The sequence below is a fragment of the Hirundo rustica genome, chromosome 25 (assembly GCF_015227805.2).
Source record: "Hirundo rustica isolate bHirRus1 chromosome 25, bHirRus1.pri.v3, whole genome shotgun sequence".
NCBI classification, from domain to species: domain Eukaryota; kingdom Metazoa; phylum Chordata; class Aves; order Passeriformes; family Hirundinidae; genus Hirundo; species Hirundo rustica.
The window spans coordinates 3965555-3989202 of record NC_053474.1 but is presented as its reverse complement, the minus strand read 5'-3'; the positions used below and the strand labels follow the sequence as shown (position 1 = coordinate 3989202).

Genomic DNA, 23648 nt, shown 5'->3' with positions numbered 1-23648 from the left:
TCCTCGGGAGCTCCCAGTTCCCAGAGCCTTCATTCCTCAAACTTCAGATTCCTGGGAGTGATTGTGCCGAAATCAAAGAGTCTTTTTCCTGAAAAGTCTTGTCTGTCAGCAGGAATTGTGGGAGCTCTTCCTGGCAGGAGAGTCCTTCAAATGGATTGCTCAAAAGGCAGGAATGGTGCTGGGCTTCCTTGGCTTTAGAAAACGCTGGGAACCAAGAGTGAGACCAGGACTGTGCTGGACTCTGCCGTTCTGCCACGCTGTCAGTACAAACCCAACTTCCCTGATAATTCAGTTCTGTGTTCCAGGAGTTGTGTTTAACCTGGTGAAAAGGGATGTGGAAGTTCTGCTTCGTTTCCTGAACAGGGAAGGAGCCATCAATGAAGTGGAAGCAGGTAACATCAGCAGCTTTTCTTGTGTGGATTTAGTCTGGAGTCAATGCCACGTTTGGGAGGGAGGGGAGAGGCAAGAGTGCTCCTAATTTGACCGGAATTATACACCCGGTTGATCTGAGGAGAGTAATTCTGCTCCCCCATCATTGTGTGTGCACAGACACAGCCCTGGTGTGCTTCTAAAACAGTGAAAATAAAGGGCAGAGATGAGAAATGAGTAAAATGAGAAAGTGTTCCCAGTGTGGCACTGGGAGTGTTGGGGACCCACACCTGACCTCTGACCTTGGCTGCCTGGAGCGCAAATCCTTGATGCTTTGGGCCTGATTTGTTCCCAAATCCTTCCATTCAAGGAATTCCTTGAAACACCTTTAGGGCCCAAATCACTCTGCTGTTCTCCATTTTTTTTTTTTGCCAGCAAAGAAAACCTGAGTTCTTCCAAGTTTGACGCCCGATTAAAAGCACTCAGGGACTCTCCTCAACAAGGGCTCAGCAGCCTGCGATGGTTTCTCCATCCCAGGGTGGATCCGGGCAGGGCCGGACCCGCAGAGTTTTTAATCAGGGATCTGGCCTGGGGTGAACTCAAGTTTTCTCCCTTGCTGGCAGAAATGGGGAACGGCAGAGAGGTCGGGTCAGAGAGAGGCATTTAACGAACTCCTCCAGGAATGGAAAGTTTCGGTTGCAAAGCACGAAGGATTTCCATTCTGGCCGCCCTGCCCGCTGGCGGTCGGGAATGAAGGATGTTCCATGGCTGTGGGGGCAGGGGACAGCCGGGCTTGTCCCCTCCCGGCACCCCCGCAGGGCGCCGCTCCCGCGGGCCCGCCCTGCCCGCCTCAGGCCCTTGTGCTGCTCCTGCTGGCGGGCACAGCCCTGGGCCTGTCCCGGTCCCGCTCCCGAGCTCAGCCCCGGCCCGGGTCCCCCGCCCGCCCTCAACAAAGATGGCGCCGCCCGCCCCTTCCCCACACGCGCGCGCCGCTGCCACGTGACGCCGGAAGAGGCGTGGCCGGAAGCGGCGCGCGCGTGGCGGCAGTGGGCGGAGCCAGGGAGCCGCGCGCCAAGGAGCCGCGCGCGCGCCGCGCGCTCAGGTGGGGCGGGGGGGGGAGGGGGAGGGGGAGCGCGAGAGGGGCGGGGCCTCCTCCTTCAGGCCCTCCGCAAGGGGGCGCTGCGCACCGGGATCGGGATTGGGGCTGGGGTCGGGATCGGGATTGGGATTGGGATCGCGGCCGGGGTGCCCCGGCCCCGGGACCGGCAGGAACCGCACGGGGAGCGGCCCAGCCGCCGGGAGGCCTCGCCCCGCGGTCCCACCCGGCTCAGGCGCGGGTCGGGCGGGGTTTGTGTCCCCGGGCAGCGCTGCGCGGCCTCGCTGGCGGCAGGAACGATAACGGAGCGCTTGGACACAGCCCCGGGGCAGCCCGGTGAGCTCAGGGCCCCTGTGCCCTCGGGTGCGCGGCCACTCCTCAGCACACCGGCCGTGGCTGTCCCCGGTCCGGGAACAACCCCAGTGTGCTTCAGCACACCCAGCCTCTGCCCGCACATCACCGGCGTGTCCTGTCTCGGGCGGACGGCTCTGTGCCCCTTCCTGCCCGCCTGGGCACCACCTGCGGCCGCCGCGGCTTTGGCTGTCGGGGAAGAGCGGCGGGAACGGCCCGGGCGAGGCCCTGGGGCAGCAGGACACCCGCTCCGTGGCTGTGCCGGGCACAGGAGGAGCTGTCCTGTCCCGTCCCTGAGCCGTGGTGGAGCCGCAGCCCAGCCTCAGGCGGGGTGGGCACAGATGGGTTCTGATCCAGAGCAGCTTTCCTTCATCCCCGTGAGCTGTTGCAAGAGATAAAAACACTCCCGTTTGCATCCAGATACATACAAGGTGCTGGTGCTGCAGCCTCTGGACCAGCAGCTGGAACCGGGCAGAAAGAGATGGCCGAGAGCTGCCAGGCCCACAGAAACAGCACCAAGCAAACAGGCTTTCCAAAATCCCGCTGCATTCCTTTGGAGTCCTGGTTGGAAGAGGTTTTAAACCATGCCTGTTGCGTCTCACAGCAGGTTGGGGCGCAGGCTGGAGCAGGGCTGCTCTCCCCGCCAGGAGCCGGCTGCCGAACGCCGCTGCGGCGAGCGGCTGCTGCCACCGGCTGGCCCCGGCCCCGCACTGCGGCTGCACGGACCCGCCGCAGCCCGTGCCCGTGCCCGTGCCCGCCCCGGCCGGCCTCTGCTCTGCCCCTGCTCGCGTCCCGCTCTCCATCTCCCACACCGACTCACAGCTCAGAGCCGAGGGAAGCGCGGAGCCCGGAGAGAAGAACGTCTTTAGTTAAGACTTTGCATCTTTTTTCCTGCTGGGTTATTTTTAACGCCCTTCTGCCTCTCCCTCTCCTTTTTGTGTTTGTGCAGGTGCTCTTTCCCGTAGGATTTTTGGGGCAGAGCCATTCCCGATGCTTCGTTCTGGATCCAAACGAGGCTTGTGGGCTGCAGCTCTTTTGAAGGCTTTGCTCTGTCACAAGGGGTGCTGCGTCGTGACAGGAACAGGCTTTTTAAAGCTGCTTGCTTTGAGCTCTCTTGGCACATTCAGGCGAGGCTTTTTCTCTGCTTTCTGAAAAAAAAAACGATATTTAAAGTGCCGGGACAATTTTTGCCGCTGTGCTTTAATAGGATTTGCAGCTGTGAATGTGCTTTAAAAGAGTTTACAGCTGGGTTGAAGTGTCCCCTCGCTTAAAATAACGTCACAACTTCGTGATGCAGGAGAATGTGCCTCCCACCAGTTGCTTCATGAGTGCTGGGGAGCACAAGGGGAACAGGAGCAACCCCAAAACTTTTATTTGTGGTTAAATAGGAAGCAAAACCCTGTGGTTGGGGATTGGAGTTGTCAATGAGCCAGTTTGGATCTTGGTTTTTACCTTGCTGATGATTTGCTCTCTGCCCTCTCGTGCACTTTCAACCTGGCAGGGTTTTTTCTCCGCAATGGCAGTAGGGAAATCTCAGTGATTTTAGGCTGTGGAGTGATCGATTTGGGGATCTCTCTGTGGTACAAAGTGCTGGAGCAGAGACAAGGGCAGGATGTGGTGTCACTGGGACCCAGCGAGAGCTGTGGGCTGTGTGTTTCTCAAACTGAAAAGCAGTTAGTGGCTGGGGAATCAACGGAAGAAATGTTTTATCCTAAAGAGCTGTACAGCAGATCCTGCCCACCTCCGGTGGCTCAGGGCCAGGGCTTCAGAGCTGAGCCACCACAGCACCCAGGACATGTAGACACTGAACTGAGGATGCTTCACAAAGAGATTTAAATCCCTCAGGCGAGGTTTGCAGGGAGGAGGTGCATGGGTGGACTCAGCATGTGCAGCGTGCCCGGCAGGCAGGTGCCAGGAGCTTTGCCAAAGTGCCGGAAAATTGCAGGTGGTGAGGGTGGAGTGGCACAGAGTTTTTGTCCTGCTGGTGCTGCCCGAGCTGGGGGAGGCTGTGTGCCTGAGTTCCACCCTGCTCTGGCAGAGCTGGTACCGTGGAGCCAGCTGAGTAAATCCATTCTTGGCTTCCCAGGGGCAGACACGGAGCAGGAGAGAGGAGGGAGCTCCTGGCAGCCCCACTCAGCAACTGCTTACACGGGGGTTACGCTCAGAGTCCGCATGAATTCTGTCTCCATTCCAAGAAAAAGAGGCTTAAATCCCATTCACTGCACTGGAACTGGATGTTGTGTGAGGATGCTTGGCACAGCCCGGGCTCCAGCTGCTGGAGTTCCTGCTGAGGCAGCCGAGCAGCGTGTCCTGTCTGCTCCAGGGATTTACTCCGGCCCCGTGAGGAGTGGGGTCAGAGAACACACCATAACTTCTCTCCCTCAGTGTCTTGGCCAAGGTTAAGAAGTCAGGGATTTTTTTTTAATATAATAGGAACAATATCAAAGAGGTCTCTGCGTCATCTCCCAGATCCATGATCTCCTCCATAGGCGAGTTTCTTGTTCACAGAGACTTGCACCCTTTCAAGTGCCTGACAGCAAATAAAGGTGCAAAATTCACAAATGAGGCTGAGGCCAGAAATCCCTTTCTTTGTCTTCTGTGTTTACCAGCCCAGGTTTCCCAAACTGGAAGGAGAATTCCCCTGGCATCGGTGACCTCCTGAGGCAATTCCTGAGTGTGGGATGGAGCTGTGGAGCAGGGCAGACCCCCAGCTCCGAGAGGTCGTGTGGTTCTCCTTGCGCTGCCGGGCCCTGGCGCTGCTGCTGCAGGCAAGTCTGTCCTCCAGCCAGAGAGGCTCTGCTGGGCTTTGCTGCTCCCAGGCTCCTCCCTTCAGTACCCCTGAGATCCCTGAGCTGGTTCTGCACAATGGGGAAATCATCTTCTCTGGAGAGCCAACAGTCTGCAGCCATGGGTTTTACTTACAGGCTGCTGTTAAGTAAAATTGCATAAATTTCTTTGTAACTTGCTGTGTTTTCACACCGCTGCTGCAAGAAGCTGGTTTGGCTCAAAGTGTGTTTATCTCAAAGAAAAGGAACAATAATCGTTCTTCCCAAGTCTTATTTCCAGAGACATCCTGCTCTGAGCATGGAGAGCTTGGTTGTGACAGCCCAGCACAGAGCCCAGTCATAGCTGTGAGCAGCTTTCCCCGGCCAGTTCTGCAGGGATTCATGCTGGATCTGTCCCAGAGCGTTATTCTGTTCAGATGTAAATCCCCCCAAAAACGTTGCGTTTGCACCTTTTCACAATCTCGTGGGCATCTCTACACCCGGCCCCGAGGGGCTCTGACCTCGGTGCCACCCTCACCCCGTGTTTGTCCCCCAGGAGCTCTCCTGCCGGCTGCTCTCAGCCACCGGCGCATCCCCAGCGCTGTGTTGTTTTGCAGGCCGCGTTTAACCTGCTGATCCCGGACCACGCCGCCGACGCCTTCTCTCCTCCGCGGCCGGACCCCGCGGGCGGCTGGGACGCGCTGCTGGAGCGGCTGCTGGGCGGGCTGGGCCGCTGGGACGCCGAGCATTTCCTCTTCATCGCCGAGCGCGGCTACCTGCTGGAGCACAACTGCGCCTTCCTGCCGCTCTTCCCGCTGAGCCTGCGGGCTCTGGCCGCGCTGCTGCCCTGGCCGGCGGAGCTGCAGCCCCGCAGCCGCCTGCTGCTCTCGGCCGCGCTGCTCAACGCGCTGCTGTCGGCGCTGGCGGCGGCCGCGCTGCTCGGGCTGGGCCGGGCCGTGCTGCGCCGCCCTCGCCAGGCTTTCCTGGCCGCGCTGCTCTTCTCCGTCAGCCCCGCCGGCGTGTTCATGGCAGCTGCCTACTCGGAGAGCGCCTTTGCCTTCCTGGCCTTCAGCGCCATGTGGCGGCTGGAGCAGGGGCAGGGATGGCTCAGCGGGCTGCTCTTCTCCCTGGCTTCGGGGGCCCGCGCCAACGGGATGGTTAACGCCGGCTTCTTCCTCTACTCCCGCGGCAAGAGCTTTGCCCTCCGGCTGCAGGTGGGACCAGCGTCCCGAAGGAAGCTCCCCTTGCTGTGGAAGCAGGTCCTTAGCCTGGCGTCTTCAGCGGCCCTGATGTGTGCCGGGATTTTTCTGCCTTTTGCTTTGTTCCAGTACTATGCCTACGTGAGGTTCTGCGGCCCTGGCGCGGGCCTGGGTCAGGCCATTCCCGAGCCGCTGCTGCGGCTGGCACGGGACAAGGGCTATCGTGTGGCAGGCGTGGGTGGGGATAAACCCCCTTGGTGCTCCCAGCGCTTCCCTGTGGTCTATTCCTATATCCAAGACACTTACTGGAACGTGGGCTTTCTAAGGTACTTTGAGCTCAGACAGATCCCAAATTTCTTGCTTGCTCTGCCTGTCACCCTTCTGGGCTCGTGGGCTGCCTGGACCTACGTCAGCACAAACCCCCGGCACTGCCTGACTCTTGGTCTAGAGAGGAGTAAGAGTGAAGAGAGGGGAAAGGCAAGAGATGGATTTTGTGGCCCTGCTGCCTTCGTCTACGTGGTCCACGCCACAGCCCTGCTGGTGTTCGGGTTCTTCTGCATGCACGTGCAGGTAGGACGTGGCGGGATTCCTTGTGGGGCCGGGGCAGGGACAGTGACAGCAGCCTGGCTGATTTCTCCTCTGCCGGTTTTCTCCAGGTGCTGACCCGGTTCCTTGGCTGCTCCTCTCCCATCCTGTACTGGTTCCCAGCTCACCTGCTTCTGGAACACGAACCTTTACTCCAGAGCACAGGGGCTGATACTCCAACCTCTGGGAAGCCTCTTCTGGGTAAATCTCCCAGTTCCTGTGGGAAAGGCACCTCGGACAACCCCATTGTGAGGCTGCTGCTGAACTGGCGATTGTTGACACCCCTCAGCAAGAGCATCCTGGGCTTCTTCCTGGGCTACTGGCTGCTGGGGCTGATCCTGCACTGCAATTTCCTGCCATGGACGTAGCGGGCTGTGCTGGCACGGACCAGCAGTGGGACAGGAGCTCTGCTCAGAACAGAAACTCGCCTGCTCCAAAAGCCTGAGGTGGCTGCGATGGCGCTGTTGTTGCAGTTACAAAGGTGTTACTCCTCCGTTACCATGTCCCAGACAGGATGTTCTCTGTGGTGTGATGCTGCAACATCCTGCCCCGCTCAGCTGGCATTGCTGACAGCCAAAATTCCCATCAGCTGCCTGGGATGGGGAATGCACCTCGGTTCCTGCATCTCCTGGGGGAGATTACGGCGCTGATTGGTGGCAGGATCCTGTGATGGATTTGGGGATTCCCTGGGATGTTTTGTGGGCACAGCAGGAGGGCAGGGAGGGTCCAGCTGCCCTGAGCTGTTCCGATTCTTCTGGTTCCTTTTCCATGGGGCCCCGAGCCAGGCCGGGCAGGGGGCGCGGCGGGCCCTGTGTGGGCACGACCCCAATAAACGTGAAGGTTACCGGAGAGGCGGCTCAGCCCGCTCTGCCGGGCCGGGATCAGGGCTGGGGCTGGGATCGGGGCTGAGGTCGGAGTTACGGGTTCCGGGATCGGGATGAGCCCGCTCCGCTCCCGGTGCGGCGGCGGGGCCGCCAGGGGGCGCTGTGCGGCGGGGCCGGGATCGGGGCGGGACCGGGAACGGGGCGGGGGCGGGGGCGGGACCGGGAACGGGGCCGGGACCGGGGCGGGACCGGGATTGGGGCCGGGGCGGGACTGGCGGGCCGGGCCGGGCCGGGGATCGGGGCCGGGCCGGGGCTCCGGGCGCCGCGGCGGGGCCATGAAGGACTGCGAGTACCGGCAGATCCCGCCCGGGGCGGCGGCGACGCCAGGCCCGGGCCCGGCCGGGTCTCCGCTGCCGGCGGGCGCCGTTCCCCCGCGGGCCGGAGCGGCGCGGCGGCCCCTCAGGAAATGGGAGGTGTTCCCGGGCCGCAACCGCTTCTACTGCGGCGGCCGCCTCATGCTGGCGCGGCACAGCGGCGTCTTCGCCCTCACGCTCGGCCTCATCCTGGCCACCAGCGGCCTCTTCTTCGCCTTCGAGTGAGTCTGGGGCCGGCGGGCTCGGGGCCCTTGCGGGCTCTGTGCCTCGGGGCCTCCCCGCTGGGGCTGCGAGCGGCGCTTGTCCCCCTCCTTAAGGCCTGCCTTTGGGGGAGCCGGGCTTAGCTGTGATCCCATGCCGTGCTGGGAGGGAGGCGGGCTGGGGGTCACCTTCCCCCCGCTGTCCCTTCTCCCCGCTGCCCCCCAAGCCCTTTCCCACGGTACAGCCCTCAGACCCCCTTTGCAGGCAGTCACTGCCCCATCTCCTGTCCCTGGGTGTGTTTATGGGGGGCAGGGGGTGTTCCGCACCTTGTTTGCTCGGTCTGGCCGCAGGAAGGGGTTTAACATCCCCCTAGGATGCCCTCCTGGCCTCTCAATACAACCCCCAAGTCTCCCCTTCTGCACCCAAGAAGAGAATTGGCCCAGAATTGCACCCAGGAAGCCCCCAAGGCTCGTGGGCTTTGTCCACCACTGGCATCTGGAACAGTGTTTCTCCTAATGGTGAAACCCTTCGGGGTCCCACCTCGAGGGTGTGCACTGACTCGACCCCCCCCTGTGCAGCAGAGTCTGGGGGAGAGGGAGCTGCATCTCCCCAGTCCCCTTTCCTTTGGAAAGCTGGTCCAGAGAAGCTTCCTGCTCCTGCAGCCCGAGGGAGGGGAGAGAGAGGAGCATCCCGTTGTGTCCTGGGGAGCTGGGGAAGGACAGCGTGGGTTCCTGACACCTTGAGGGATTCTGATGTCCTGCCTCCGTTTCTGTCCCGGGAGGGATGGGAGCCGCTTTTCCCTGGAGTGGGGAGCTAACGCCTGCCTTTGGATCACGGCGTTATCCCTGCAAGTCTCAGAAAAGCTGCCCGAGCCTGCTGGTGGGGAGATGAAAGTACTTGATCGGATTAGAGGTTCTGAGAAGTCAGATGAGCTGAAAGGGACAGGCAGCTGCGGGAAGGAGGCACAGCATCCCGATGGAAAAACGCCTTTCTCGGCATCATCCGTGCCCTGACAGCTCTGTCTGCCGGGTCTGGGGCTGACGGGCAGCTCAGCACAGTAACGGCTTTGTGTGGCCAGGCAGAGGACACAGGACATCTGCTCTGCCTCCCTTCTTGCCGAGTCACACTCTCGTGCTTGAAGATGCCCTGGGGCTCTCCGAGTTGTTATTTTAGCAGGATGTCTCTGTTGCACAGGCTCCGGTTTGCTGGGTGTACAGCAAATACATCTTGCCTGTGTCTGCACTTGATGGTTTCTATAGGAAAACCTGGCACAGGGTGCCCAGAGCAGCGTCCAGGGCCAGGCTGGATGGAGCTTGGAGCACTCTGGGACAGTGGAAGGTGCCCCTGCCCATGGCAGGGTGGAATGAGATGATCTTTAAGGTCCAAACCATTTGGGGATTCTGTGATTTCTATGATTTCTTGTTCTCTAGGGGGGCAGAGTGGGCTCTGGAGGTTCTCCCAGGAAAGGGCTGACAACAAGCTCACGTCTCTCCTTTCACAGACCTTTCTGTCAATGACTGAGGGGCTCAGGCTTGGACTGAAGGGGTTTTGTTGCTTGGTGGGTGCTTTGTTCTGGACAGCTGAGCTGGGGAGGTGAAACAAAAGTTGCTTAATCCTCTCAGAGTGCTGCAGAGCCTGAGCGCTGCCTGCAGCCATCAGGACTGGGGCAGCCCCTCCTGTGCTGGCTCTGAGTGCTGATCAGTCCTTTGCAGGAGAGGACAGTGGCTCTGTGTGTGCAGTGCCGTGTCCTCTGCTGTCCTCAGCTGCCACCTGCGGGTAACTGAGCTGCCCTGGGATGTGATCACACCAGTCCCCATGGCTGGATAAACAGCCCCAGGTCTGCTGCTGAGCCCACTACCCCGTGGTAGCTGGTGGTGTGATGTCCCAGCTGACAGCGGGTCTGTGCAATGATTGATAACAATTCCATTTTATTTATCTTTCAACAGCTGCCCCTTCCTTGCCAGTCACCTCACCCTGGCCATCCCCATCATCGCTGCCGTCCTCTTCTTCTTTGTCATCAGCTGCCTGCTCCAGACCAGCTTCAGAGACCCAGGAATCCTGCCCAGAGCCACCCCCAGTGAGGCTGCAGACCTGGAGAAGCGAATTGGTGAGAGCTCTGATCCCTCTCCTGTGTTTGGCTCTGTGCATGGCTCTGTGTGTGTCTGGGCACTTTTCGGGCTCACTGAGGCTCCATTTTTGGGCCTTGGCTCCGTAAGGTTTGTCCAGAGGGGAGAAAAATCCAGAATATCAGATTGTGAGGCTTGACAGTGTTTACCAGTTGTGATGAGAGGTGCAACAAGCTCCTCTGGCACAGCAGGCAGTGCCTCAGAGAGGATCTGCAGAGGAGCTCAGGTGCTTTTTGTTCCTGCTCAGTCCCAGCGCCCTCCCAGGCAGCAGAGTTGAAGGATAATTAATGCTTTTAGATACTGTGATTTGCCATTGAGCCTGCTGTGCTGCAAGGTGTTCTTTAGAGTAGACTAATGTTTGTCCTCTTCTAAAAACTGCTCTGTCACGCTGGTTTGGGGACAGCCAAGGAGGTGTTTGCATCCAGGAGCTGTGGACCTTGTTGATGTGACAGGCTGGAACAAATGCTTTAGCAAAGCTGATGTGAGACAGCTTGAACGTGTCCCACTGAAGAGAGACGCAAGGCAGTAATTCTACATCTGACTTTAGAAATGCTTTTTAAATATCCCCAGAGTGGTGATCCATGTTTCTATTTATAAGGGCCTAAAGCAGTAATCTGGCTGCAGATGCTGCCTGATGTGCCAGCTGTTACTGCTAATATAATCCACTTATTATCCTCTTAACGTGCTCGCTGTTGCATCACTATTTTCAAAGAATTCCTCACAGTTGGAAAGGTGCTTTTTTGGGATTGACTAAAAGGAATAACCCCCAAAACTGCAAACACGATACTGGGGGTTTCCAGCTATTGCTGTGTACAGGAACAGTCTCCAGCCCCCAAGGAATAATGGAGTGCCAGCACACAGAGATGTAACTTGCCCCTAAAACCCCTCAATTTAAACCTGGAGGAGGAGGAATCCTCTTGTGCTATGAGCACAAACATGTCAGATTCCAGGGTATCTGCTGCCTGCTGCTGTCCTTTCTCACCGTGATGGAGGCGAGTCCCCTCAGGCTGGGGATGCTGCAGCTGTGGGTGACAGGCTGTGTGCTGGCAGTGGCAGGGATGCTCCTGCTCCTGTGGCAGAGCCACCTGTGCCTTCACAGCCAGGCTGCCTGTCGTGACCCTCTGGGGACACGCAGAGATGAGCTGGTGTTCCTGGTTTACACTCACTATTTGTAGATCACTTGACGTTCCCACAGCACTGGGCAGTTACTGCTTCCTCCCGGCGTCCCAGCAGCATTGCCACTGCACAGAGACAGGCAATAAATAATGCTGGAGCTGACTGGAGCTCTTGGCTGCCCACCCTGCAACAAATCCTGTCTTGTGTTCTGTGGAAGCCAGGAGAGCGTGTGCCAACCCCTGCTGTCATCTGGGGGTGGCACAGGGGTGGCACTGGGGTGTGAGTGTCCCTCCTTGTCCCTGCAGACAGCATGGGCAGCTCCACGTACCGTCCCCCGGCCCGCACCATGGAGGTGGTGATCAACAAGTACGTGGTGAAGCTCAAGTACTGCTACACCTGCAAGATGTTCCGGCCGCCGCGCACCTCGCACTGCAGCGTCTGCGACAACTGCGTGGGTGAGCGGGGCAAGGACACGGGATCCTGAGCTGGGAGGGACCCACAGGGATCCTTGATCCAGCTCCTGTCCCTGCCCAGACCCCAGCAATCCCCCCTGTGCATCCCTGGAGCGCTGTCCCAAGGCTCCTGGAGCTCTGGCAGCCTCGGGGCCGTGCCCATTCCCTGGAGAGCCTGGGCAGTGCCAGCACCCTCTGGGGGAAGAACCTTTCCCTGCTCTGCAGCCTGAGCCTGCCCTGGCCCAGCTCCAGCCGTTCCCTCTGGTCCTGTCACTGATCCTGTGACAGGACAGATTGCTTTTTGCTTCTCCTGAAGGATTATAAAACAAGATACTGCATGGTCTGTCTCCTTTGCATTTAAATTGAAAGCAGCATAGTGCAGTGGCTCAGGGAGAGGGGCAGCACATCCAAGACTCCATGGCTCTGTTTTCCCTGGCTTTGGGAGGAGGGTTCTGTAAAATGCAATGCAGGCCTGCACAAACACAAGCTTTGCTGCAGGCTCCTGACTGTGTGTGGCCTGGCTGTCCCCAGGCTGGTACAGACACCATGGAAACGTTGTGCCTCTGCACTGCTGCAGAGAGGTTCTGCCCTCGGGGTGCAGGGGGAGGATCTGTTTGTAGCTCCTCGTTGTGGGGGGCTGAGCAGAGTCTGCTCCGTGCTGGGCGTGAGGTGGTGGGAGCCCTCCTCACCACGAGCCTTTATTCCAGAGAGATTCGATCACCACTGCCCCTGGGTGGGCAACTGTGTGGGCAAGCGCAACTACCGCTACTTCTACGCCTTCATCCTGTCCCTGTCCTTCCTCACCGCCTTCATCTTCGCCTGCGTCGTCACCCACCTCACCCTGCGTAAGTGCCGGCCTGGAGGGGCCCAGCGCTGCCAGCACAGCTCGGGGTCCCTGCTCCGGTGGGACACAGATGGGAAGGGTCTGGATGGGTTACGCTGGTGAGGGATTCAGGGGTCCCAGGTACGAGGCAGCCACGGATCCTCGCTGCACTGGGGCTGTGGGAGCTGGGATTTGCTTCCACAAATCCAGCTGAGCTGGTGGTGCATCCACCCTTCCCCTGGCAGGGAGGGTGACTTTCCCTCAGCCCCAAACCTCCTGGAGCTGTGTCCGTGCGCTGACGTTTCTGTGGATGTTCCTCAGGCAGATCCATTCGGCCCACGGGGGTGGAGGGCTGGCTGGAGGGGCAGGGCTGCCTGCTGGGATGCCAGTCCTTGTTCTGTTTTGCTTTGCAGGCTCTCAGAGGGATGGCTTCCTGGCCACTCTGAAGACGACCCCTGCGAGATATCCTTCTGCTGGTAGCAGCTGCTCGGCGTGCCCAGCGCCCCTACTCACTAACAGAGAGCGGCCAGGAGCTCTTTGCAGGTCACCCCCGGTGTCCTTTCCCCAAATTAATTTAGTCCCCTGGCTACCTGGGACTAAGGGTGGGTGACAAAGTTGTTTCCCAGTTTGCAAGCTGGGGTGGGAAGGGAAGAGCTGGAGCAGGCTGTGCCATGCTGGATCCCTGCAAACCGGCTCGGGGAATGGGAAGCTTGCCCAAACCTCCCCAAACAGTCCTCTGCCTCTCCCTGCGGGATGATTTTGTTCCTTGAGACTTCCTTGACTTTTTGTTTCACTGTGCTGGAGCTGGTGATTTGTTTTTTCTCAGTCTGGTCTATTTTGGGCCTCTCAGGTTTTCATACTTATTTAGTCGCCTCCAACCTGACGACGAACGAAGATGTAAGTACCTGGATGCTTGTCCTGCTGCCAGGCTGCCCGTGACCCATCCTGAGCAGGTTTTCAGGGAATTCTTGGCTGCCTCAGTGCAGTGTTTCGCTGCCTGTGATAACCCAGTGCAGAGCAGGCAGCCTGTGCCCACGGCTGTACTTTCACATGGCTGAATTAGAACCATCACGTGTGTGTTTTTTCCAGCCTGTTTGTGGCCTTGCTTAAAATTAGGAGTTGTGAGATTAAAAAAGGAAGGTTGGCCCAGAGGAGTATTTGGGTGTGAGCTTGGTGATCTGAATTCAGCATCCCGTGTAACCACGGGTTTCCTCTGAGACCCTGGGCTGGTCCCTTTGTGTCTGGCAGTTCCTCATCTCTAATTAGTGAACGATGTACAGACATCTGATGAGATCCACCTTCAAATCTGGTCTGTGCACAGACTCCAAGGACCAAATGAGTGCCCTGAGTGGGGCAGATTGTATGGAAAAGCAGGATCTGTCTGATCCTCAGAATCAAAATTCACCCTTCTGGCCAGAAGTACCTGTAATCCTTGCTGGGAGCTTCCAGCACTGCAGGAGGCGTGTTTGCACCCTTTTGGTTTTGCTTTTTCCCCTTTCTTCTCCACCTTACATTCAGAGGTGTGGCAGAACTGCTCAGGGCTGTGTGAGCGAAGCTCACAGTTCGTACCCCAGCACTGGGAGCACCAGTGGCCTGTGGCTCCAGCCTTCTGCTGCAGCTGGGGAGAGGAAGTAAAACAGGAGGAGGAAATGTGCTGGTGAATGTGCTGGTGATGGTTCAGTGCAGCCTGAGGCAGATGTGGCAGCTGCCCACCCCCTGTGCCACCCCCGGGGCAGCTGCTGGGGTGGGGACAGAGCAGCCTCTGGGCTGGGAATCCCCTCACTGTTTGTTCAGCCTGAGGGACCATGGGCTGGAGCCCTGCTCTGGTGGGCTGGATCCTTGCTCTGATGGGCTGGAGCCCTGCTGTGGTGGGCTGGAGCCCTGCTCTGATGGGCTGGATCCTTGCTCTGATGGGCTGGATCCCTGCTGTGGTGGGATGGATCCTTGCTCTGGTGGGCTGGATCCTTGCTCTGGTGGGCTGGAGCCCTGCTCTGGTGGGCTGGATCCTTGCTCTGGTGGGCTGGAGCCCTGCTCTGGTGGGCTGAATCCTTGCTCTGGTGGGCTGGAGCCCTGCTCTGGTGGGCTGGAGCCTTGCTCTGGTGGGATGGAGCCCTGCTCTGATGGGCTGGATCCTTGCTCTGATGGGCTGGAGCCCTGCTGTGGTGGGCTGGAGCCCTGCTCTGGTGGGCTGGAGCCCTGCTCTGATGGGCTGGAGCCCTGGAGACCACGAGGGGAGGAGGAGGACGGGGTTGGTGTGGCAGTGGTGGCAGCAGTGACATTGCTGCACAGCACAGGGAGGACACAGCTCAGGAGCTCTGCAGCTGCAGGGCTGAACCTCGGCAGAGGCAGCTCGTGGCTGCTTGTGCCTGCAGATGTCCTCCCTCTGCTCTAGGACAAACCTTCCCCCCCTGCAAGGGTCCATTATCGTGCCACTGCCTGCTCTCACATCCTTCCCCTCCCAATCTCTGTCCGTCCCTTTCAGATCAAAGGGTCCTGGTCAAACAAGAGGGGCTCGGAGTTTGCCAATCCCTACAGCCATAAAAGCATCCTCACAAACTGCTGTGCAGTGCTGTGTGGGCCATTCCATCCCAGGTAAGAGCCTGTGACCCCCAGGCACTGGGAATTGCATCCTGCTGTGGGAGAGGAGCCGTGGGAAGGACAGACCTGTCATGGTCCATGTCAGCACAAACACAGCTGCTCTGCTGGGGAGTTGGAGAGCTTCCCACTCTGCAGAGAAAGGCTGGAGATGGATGAGCGGGACATGAGCTGTGTTGGAGCTGGATGAATTTGGGTCAGTTGTAGTTGTTTCTTGGAACTTGAAGTAAGGCAAATCCTGCAGTTGGATGAGGGGAAGAACGGCACCAAAGGGCTTGGCAGCAGATGGTCAATCCAGGCACTTGTCCCCATGGCAGGGGTTGGAATGAGGTGATCTGAGCAACCCTGAGATCACCAGGAGTGCTCAATATCCCCCAGCAAAGGCTCCTCCCTGGCTGTGGGTGTCCCTGAGCTGCAGCTTCGTCACAAGATGGTGCAGTTGGGTAGAGCCAGAGCCAGGCCCTGCTCTGCTCCTCACGAGCTGAGGACCTGCCTGGAGCTCCCAGCCTGCCCAGGGCTTGTGGGACCCCTGGAGGATCCCGTCTGGAGTTGTGAAGCTGACTCAGTGTAACAGCAGCAGAGTGAAGTGTGGGTTATATTTTGTATCAGGCCCTGCTCTCTCAAGTGTCTCCAGGCTTTTCTGTGGGTTCAGAGGTGCCAAAATGTAGCGCTGCCATTCAGAGCTGGTCAATCTGAGCATTCAGGGAGCTGGGCTGGGAGGCTGTGGGGAGGAGAACAGCGTTTTACTCCAGTTTGATCCTCTTTCACATTGGTTTCATGTTGTGAAGCCCTTTGGCCAGTTCCCCTTTGGGTTTGTGCTCCCTGTGGCTCATGAGAAGGTATCTGTGGCTCATGGGATGGGGTCTGTGGCTCATGGGATGGGGCCTGTGGCTCATAGGACGAGGCCTATGGCCCGTGGGACGAGGCCTGTGGCTTGTGGGAGGGATCTGTGGCTCATGGGATGAGGCCTGTGGCCCGTGGGATGAGGCCTGTGGCTCATGGGAGGGATCTGTGGCTCATGGGATGGGTCTGTGGCTCGTGGGATGAGGCCTGTGGCTCGTAGGATGGGTCTGTGCCTCATGTGCTGGGCAGGAGCCCTGTGTGCCTGTGCTGTGCTCAGCAGCTCCTGGGAGAGGAGCCTTCTTTGTGGCCTGTGAGCTCCCAGCTTCCGTCTTCATTCCCTGAACTCTTCCCTTCCTGTCTTCCAGTCTGATAGACAGAAGAGGATTTATCCAGCCAGATACCGGGACCCCGTCCAGTCCCAAGAGTGAAATCCCTTCCTTTGGAGCCAAAACTGACACCAGCATGGTAGGAGGCATTCCCTAGCAGTGCTGTGATGTTCCCAGTGCCTGCTGTGCCTGCACCTTGCTCCAGCCAGTACCTTCCCCTGTGTCATCCCCCGCCTCAGGGGGGGCAGCCCTGGCGCCCAGAGCTGCCAAAGACTCGAGCCGTGCGTTGCCTTCTTTTTTTACATTTATTTATTACTTTTTGTGTATTTGTTTCACTGTGATGTGGCCTGTCAGGGGTTTTGCCTGACAGAGCCCGACAGCTTGTGGGAGCCTTGGACTCGTGCTGGAAGCAGGGGGTCCCCAGAGCCCTGAGCTCCAGGGCATTGCTGTGATTCCCGCTGGGAATGAGGTGGGCACTGAAAAATGATCCCCGCTCGGGGCTGGGCTGTGGAGGTGTTGTCTCCCTGGTGTCCCTGTCACCTCCAGGAACACACCCTGCTCCCCTGGCCCACGTGCAAGGGCTGTTCTGTCTCTCAGGCTGGAGCAGCTTCCCCTTTCCAGAAGCTGCTGTGCCCTGCTGAGTTGGGCGGTTCAGCTGGGAGGACTCCGGCTCCCAGCAGACCTGGAGGCAAGTGAGGATGTCCTGGGTGATCCCTGCTGATCCTGTTTTCTGGCTTTGGCCCTGCCAGTTGGTCAGACACATTTTGCAGCAAAGACATGAGTCAGGGGACCCTCCTGTGTTGGGGAAGAAGAAACACTCCGTGCTCTGTGACTCTCAGGAGATGCAGGTCACAAGGCTGCAGGGGTCAGGTTTGGGAACTGGAGCTTTCCCAGGATTGTGTCCTGTCTGTGAGACACCAAAAGGCAACAGAAAAGTGTGTGAATCCTGAGGGTCACAGCCTTCCCAGGTGGAGTTTCCCAGAGGAAGCAGCGAGGGGGTGCTGGTCTCTGATAAGCTCATGGTGTGCTCTTGGTTTGGGCTGCTGAACAGCAGAGTGTCCCCAGGGCTGTCCCCAGTGCCCTGGGAGCTGCTCATCCACGAGCACCACTCTGCACCCAGGGTGCCAGCTCCGCGTCCCTGGGCTGGAGGGAGAGTCACAAACCTTGTAGCAATACTTGAATCGTGTTATTAAAAGCTGCTGGGTATTTTTGCACAATTTGTAGGACTTTTTTCTACGTGGAACGTTTTGTGTCCCGCGCAGGGAGCGCAGGCACGTTGGCGCCAGGGGCCGAGCTGCCTGTCAGGTTTCCTTGCATCAGACAGACCAGTTTCAACCTCCAGCAGGGGCAGCACATTTTTGGGGGCGGCCCAGCCCCACTGAGTTCACCAGCATCGTGCTTTGTACTCTGCAAGTGCCTGTGCCAGGAGGATGGCAGAGGAGCAGTGAGGAGGGGGGGTTACCAGGGGCCAGACTCCTTCTATTTTTATTTAAACCAGTTTTCCTTTGTTACTCAATAAAGTTCTATTTTTAAAGAGTTAACTGCTTGGATGATTATTTTCCTCCTCGAAGACAGAAGAGGGCAGGTGTGTCCCAGTGTTTGGCATCTCTCAGGTGCCAGTTGGACTCTTAGGCTCAGGCCTCTCCTGGAAACTCCTGCTGTGAGGGATGAGCGGCAGCTGACGCTGCTGTGACTTGCTGGAGTGAAGGGAATTTGCTGTCCCACATTTCCAGGCTGGACAGGGGCTCATCCTTTCCCCACTGTTGTCACCTCAGTGTCCTCTCCCCACTGGGATCCGTGCTCCCCGTCTGTGCCAGCCCCCCTGGCCCCGTGGCAGGTGTGAGGTGCATAACCTCTGGTGTCTCCCCCAGGAGGATGCCTGCCAGGACTTTGCCATTTCCTGCACAGCCTGATGGGATTTGCCCCTCCTCGGACGTTTGCCCTGATTTCTGAGGGTTGGCTGGTAAGAAAGTGCTTCCTTCTCCCTCTCACCCACTGGAGCCACCCATCTCGTCTCCACTGCATGACAGCTCTGGCCTCGGGGCCCATCACCCTCCGGCTGTGTTGACATCCACGTGCCCCATCCATCCCACCAGAATCCCACCAGAATCCCACTGGCACGGGGGCTGTGGGGGTGAGGGGTCACCTGGAGGCTTTGCCAGAAGAGGAGGGGTTTGGTGTCCCCAGGCTTTGTGCTGGGGCTCGACATGGGCTGGAGCCACGCGGGCTGCATGGGGGACACTGGGGGACACTGGGGGACACTGGGGGACACGTGTGGCCAGCGATGGCAGAGGATCCTGCAGCCTGGGGCTGGCTGGAGCACAGCTGCAGTGGTTGTGTGAGGAAACCCCAGCCAAGGAGAGGTTCAGTGTTTGGAGGGAGCTGTGCCCCCTGGGGCAGGTCTGTACCCCCATCCCTGACCCGTTCTGTGGCTTAGGTGATCCCTCTGGCCCCTCTGCCCGTTTTCCTCTCTGCAACACCCGGTTCTTCCTCCTATGACCAGGGTAAGTTCCTTTGGGATGACCCGTGAGCTGCCCCTCTGCCCCTTCCTCCCTCCCTCGGCCCCAGCCTGGTCCCGCTCTGCCAGCGAGCCTGGGTGCTCCGCCCTGCTCCCGCTGCTCCCCGACTCCTCCATTTCTGGCACTAACGCTCTCTTTCTCTTCCTCCCCTCTCCTCTTCCTCGCTCCGGGCGGATCCAGCGCCACGAGCCCCAGCAGCGCCCTGTGCCTCTCGTGGCGCATCCCACGGGAGCCGAGCCCACAGCCATGACCACCTCGAGTGCCTCCTCCGGCCGGGGCTGCGCCTCCCTCCCTCCCTCCCTGCCCCGGGGAGCTTCTCCAGCCCCGGGAGCCGGGCTCGGAGCTCAAAGCCATACAGCCCCGCCAGGAAGGAGTTACAACTGCAATAACCGCGGGTCCTGCTCTCCCGCCGCCGGTGGCTCCCCGTGGCACCAGCCGGACGCTCAGTGACCGTGTCTCCCCGCCGTAGATGCTGGGATGTCGTGGCTGGCGTCCCAACGGGGTTTTGGAAGGAGCAGGATCACGCCAGAGCATTTACAGCCAAGCCAGGGGCACCGAGCCCCCCCCCAGCCCCTCCAAGCCGTGTCCGTGCGCCAGAGGACTTTTCCCGATGGGAATTCGGACCCTGTCAGTTCATCCCTGCAGCCCCCCGGGCCAGCTCCCCCCTGCCAGCCTCATCCCAGCACGGTTCTGGTTTTAGGGGAAGGGGTTCCAGCCCTGCAGCACCTTGAGCAGCCTCCCCTGGGCTGGGAGCTGTGCGCAGCAGCCAGGCCTGCCCCAGCCCTGTAGGATTCACCGTCTTGTTTATGCCTTTTACTTTTGTAACGAAATGAAAGTTTCTCCTATTTCCTGTACTCCGGCGTCTGCCTCTGCTCCGCTGGTGGAGGGGAAGGGTTCCTGCCTGGGCAGGTCCGAGCAGGGAGCCAGGGGAAGCCACCGAGGGCTGGCACCGCTTTGCCATCGGCCGCGGGGATGGGAGCCGGGAGCTCCCCGAGCTGTGGCACGGTCCGGGGCCGGTCTCAGCCAGCCGCGGCTCTGCACCCTCCTGTGCAGGGGGAAGGGCCAAGCCGGGCTGGGAAGGAGCGATGGGCAGCGCCCGCAGGACCCGGGGCGCTGTGAGCACCCCTCGGAAAAATGCGTTGTCCGCTGATGTTTTGGGAGCTGGCAGCGTCCCCACAGCCAGGGGGTGCAGCAGGGCTGGGCAGGGTGGCTAGACGGGCTCCGAGCATCCTCCAGCGCCGCTGGGAACAGCCACGAGCATCCTCTGCCTCCTGCCAGCGCCCGGCCCACGGGGCTGCAGACGTGCACCGGCCTGGCAGCGTCCAGGGCCGGGGTTACCTGGGTGCCCCTCTCCCCGGGCGGGTCACAGAACCACAGAATGGGTCGGGATGCACCTTCTGGTGCTGCCCTTCGGCATTCGGGGCACCCACGGGTGCTCTGTGGGGCGGTGGCGCAGCCGAGCTCCCCCAGAGCCCTCGCTGGGATCTGGGGCTCTGCCCCTCACCCACCGCTGCTTTTCCACGGAACCAGGAGCAGAATATCCCTGCGGCCTCCTCGCAGCCCGAACCGGGCAGCAGCTCAGCCCCTTTGGCAGGGGCTGCCGCAGACGCTGAGCCATCCCCGCCCCACACGTGTCCTGCGGGGGAAGGGGGATCATCCTGGCCAGGCTGCGAGTCCTGCACCCGGCCCGGGCACTGCAGACCCCAAACACAAACGATGGTTTTGCAGCCTGAAGGATTTACCCACCCAGGGACTCCCGCCTGTGCTTTCCCAAGGGAAGGAGGTGGATTTTGGCAGGCTGGGCACATCGGGGTGACCCTTTGGCCCCAATCCCGCTGTGGGAGGCGGGGTTTGTTCCCCGTGGAAGTTTTTGGAGGGTCTCTGTGGTCTGCTTGTGTGCGGGGCAGAGGGGGAAGGAAAGGCTGTGCTCTCCGGCTCGGCTGTTCCTTTGGGAATCGCCTTTTCCCGACTCGGTGGGGCGGAACCTGCTCCCACGGGATCAGCTCAGCCGGGCAAGGAGCTCCCACTGCTGCACTCGGCACTCGGGGGGGCATGGAGGGGCTCGGGGGGGGTGGACACCCTGAGGCTGCTGCTTCGGGAGCTCCTCGGTGGCACCTCGGGTACCCCAAACCCCAGTGTGCGGCAGGGAAGGGCCGGACAGCCTTGAATCCCTTCCCAGGGTGCGGAGGGGGTGATGTGAAAGCTGGGGGTGTTTTCCTGGGCTTGAAGCGATCGGGAAAAAAAACCATCCTCGCGTCTTTCCTGCGCCCTCCATCCCAGCAGGCTCCGCCGGGGGAGAGGATGCGGGAGCTGCTGGAGGCGCGGGGGGATCCGGGCCGGGTGTTGGCAGCGAGGAACAGAGGAACAAAGCAGCGACTCCGGCTCATGGAAAGAATCACAACGCCCCTTTTGGCCTTGGCCCGGAGCCGCCAGCCCCACCCTGCCCTTCCCGCACGCTCCCGCACGGAGATAAGGCCGGGAGCGGGGCCGGGGCTGCGCCAGCGCCCGGCGTGTGGCAACAGGCTCGGAGTGAAACTCAGCGCAAGGCGCAGCTCAGATCCCTATCGGGGCACTGCGCTGCCACCGCGGCCCACGGCCAGCCCGGAACAACCCCTCCGACGTACGAAAAGCGAAGGCTAAAAACTCGTTCACAGCTGGGACGGGGAAAAGGCAGCGCCGGCACGGCGGGGGTGAGGATGGGGTCTCCCCTCGCTCCTCCCATCTCGGGGTTTTTGGGGGGTCCGAGCGGTCCCGGCCGGCGGCGGCTCAAAGGCGAGGGCTGACTGCGCCCCGCTTTTTGGGACGGTCCCTCCCGCGGCGCCTGGGAGAGGTGCGGAGCCTCTGCCTCGGTTTCCCCACCTGTGGGAATAAATACCTGCCCGTCAAGCCCTCGCAATTACAGCCGAGTTAATCACCATATTAAAAACGACAGCGATATGGCTTTTTCGGGGGGGGGGGAGGAACCCACTTTTACGAGCGGCCACACCCCGTGGCCCATTTCTCCGGGGTGGGGGGGAAGAGTCGAGCGCTGCCGCGTGTCCCCGTCCCCCCCCAAAGGACAGCGCAGCGCCCGTCGCCCTTCCGAGCCCTCTCAGCGGCGGGATGGGCGTTTCCTGGGTGCCGGGGTGGGCGTCGGCTCTGGGGAGAGCCTCGGGGCACCCAGGGGTGCCGCACCCACGGGGAGGGCAGGGCGTTGGCCGCCCCCCTCGCCCCCTCCCCAGCCCCGCCGCCCGCGGGCGATGATTCACCGCCAGTTTCCTTTTAAGGCCGCGCTCGGCGGGGAGGAAGCAGAGGAGGAGGAGGAGGAGGACACTCCTTGGACCTGGCTGGCTCCTCCTGCTCTCGCTCGAGGCTCCGACGCCCAGCCAAAAGCGAATCCCGGCGGCAGCGCTCGGCAGAGGCTCCGACGGCTCCCGGCCCCGCTGCTCGCCCAAGCGTCCGCCCCGCGCCCGCGTCCCGGCCATGGCAAGAAACCACCAAGTGCAGAAGGCCAAGCTGGCCGAGCAGGCTGAGCGCTACGAGGACATGGCAGACTTCATGAAGGCGGTGGTGGAGCACGGGGACGAGCTGTCCAACGAGGAGCGCAACCTGCTCTCGGTGGCCTACAAGAACGTGGTGGGCTGCCAGCGCTCGGCCTGGAGGGTCATCTCCAGCATCGAGCACAAAACCGAGGAGGGCGACGACAAAGCGCAGGTGGTGAACGAGTACCGGGAGAAGGTGGAGCAGGAGCTGAACGCCGTCTGCAACAACGTGCTGGGCTTGCTGGACAAGTATCTGATCAAGAAGGACAGCGACACCGAGAGCAAGGTCTTCTACCTGAAGATGAAGGGCGACTACTTCCGATACCTGGCCGAGGTGGCCAGCGGGGACGACCGCCTGTCGACGATAGAGAAGGCCCAGGAGGCGTACCAAGAGGCCATGGACATCAGCAAAAAGGAGATGCAGCCCACGAACCCCATCCGCCTGGGGCTGGCCCTCAACTTCTCCGTGTTCCACTACGAGATCGCCAACGCCCCCGAGCAGGCCATCTCCCTGGCCAAGACCACCTTCGACGAGGCCATGGGCGACCTGCACACGCTCAGCGAAGACTCCTACAAGGACAGCACCCTCATCATGCAGCTGCTCAGGGACAACCTCACGCTATGGACAGCTGAGTGCGCCGGCGAAGACGGCGGCGAGGCTGGCGAAGAGCCCAAGAACTGAACATCCCCTGCTGGGCCGGGGACCGGCCCCACTGCCCCCGCTCCAGACCCTTCGGCATCTCTTCCTTCTTTTGTTTTTTTTTTTTTTTTTTTTTTTGGGTGTTTGGGGTGGTTGTTTTGGTTTTTTTTTTTTTTTTTTGTTTTTGGGGGGAGAAGTCTCAGCTCTCCCCCAGCCTGGATACCGGGAGCGGTGGGGGTGGTTTGGGCAGGGTTCCTCCCTCCCTCTCCCCCATCCCCTGCTCTGGGGAGAGGGAAAAGAGGGAGAGGGGTTGCCCCCGTCCCGGAGAGCTGCCAGACCCCAACTATTTAACATTTTTTTGTGGAGGGGGGTGTGCAGTCTGGTTTGTGCCAGCTCCAAACCCCCCCTGTCCCGGAGGGCTGGAGCAGCGACAGGAGGAGGTGAGGGGCTGGGCCGGGGTGAGGGGGGGTCCGGGCAGCCCCCCCAATCCGGGAGGGGGTCGCGTGTTGCCGAAGCCTCTGTGAGTCTCCAATAAACCTTCTCCTGCACCTCTGCTCTCGTCTGCCTCTTCTCTCCCTGCGCACAGGTCCGGGCAGCTCCGGGCGCCTCCCCTCCCATCCCGGTGCCCCCAGCAGCACCTTGGGGTGACCCCGCAGGAGGGCTCAGGGCTCTGGGAATCCGTGGGATGAGGGTTTGGGCAGCCCCACACAGGGCTGGCTGCTCCTTGAGGCGCTCAAAGGTGCACACCCCCCCCACCCCACCCCCTCGATACAAACCCACGGTTCCCCAAAACCCGCCGCTGACACCCCTGCGTGCGTGCCCGGGTCCTTCCCCACGGCTCCTCTACGTCCGAGGAGGAAAATCCACAAAAGCTGCATGGGCAGCGACACAGGGACAGCCCTGGGGTGTCAGTGGGGTGGGGA

The 23648-nt window shown here is 60.5% G+C and overlaps 3 protein-coding genes across 6 annotated transcripts; all 3 read left to right on the top strand.

Moving 5' to 3' along the window:
- Positions 1-1428: 1428 nt before the first annotated feature.
- Positions 1429-7211, top strand: PIGV (phosphatidylinositol glycan anchor biosynthesis class V). The gene is made up of 4 exons (XM_040086198.1): positions 1429-1471; positions 4426-4584; positions 5199-6350; positions 6437-7211. Exons 2-4 carry the CDS (start codon positions 4498-4500, stop codon positions 6731-6733), a joined length of 1536 nt encoding a protein of 511 aa, XP_039942132.1. The 5' UTR covers positions 1429-1471; positions 4426-4497; the 3' UTR covers positions 6734-7211.
- A 313-nt stretch (positions 7212-7524) lies between these two features.
- Positions 7525-19384, top strand: ZDHHC18 (zinc finger DHHC-type palmitoyltransferase 18). 4 transcript variants are annotated; one of them, XR_005704050.1, is made up of 11 exons: positions 7525-7784; positions 9711-9871; positions 11312-11461; positions 12166-12303; positions 12695-12743; positions 13076-13178; positions 14764-14873; positions 16085-16184; positions 17917-18008; positions 18483-18549; positions 18745-19384. XR_005704050.1 is itself a non-coding variant. In XM_040086372.2 (9 exons), exons 1-9 carry the CDS (start codon positions 7525-7527, stop codon positions 17956-17958), a joined length of 1113 nt encoding a protein of 370 aa, XP_039942306.1. In that variant the 3' UTR covers positions 17959-18202. The 4 variants fall into 4 exon arrangements, 2 of the variants coding, with proteins under 2 accessions (XP_039942306.1, XP_039942307.1); XR_005704049.1 differs by lacking the exon at positions 18483-18549; XM_040086372.2 differs by lacking the exons at positions 18483-18549; positions 18745-19384 and having other exon boundaries at positions 17917-18202.
- A 1744-nt stretch (positions 19385-21128) lies between these two features.
- SFN (stratifin) lies at positions 21129-23171 on the top strand. The gene is made up of 2 exons (XM_040086199.2): positions 21129-21254; positions 21831-23171. Exon 2 carries the CDS (start codon positions 22027-22029, stop codon positions 22765-22767), a length of 741 nt encoding a protein of 246 aa, XP_039942133.1. The 5' UTR covers positions 21129-21254; positions 21831-22026; the 3' UTR covers positions 22768-23171.
- The last annotated feature ends 477 nt before the right edge of the window (positions 23172-23648 follow it).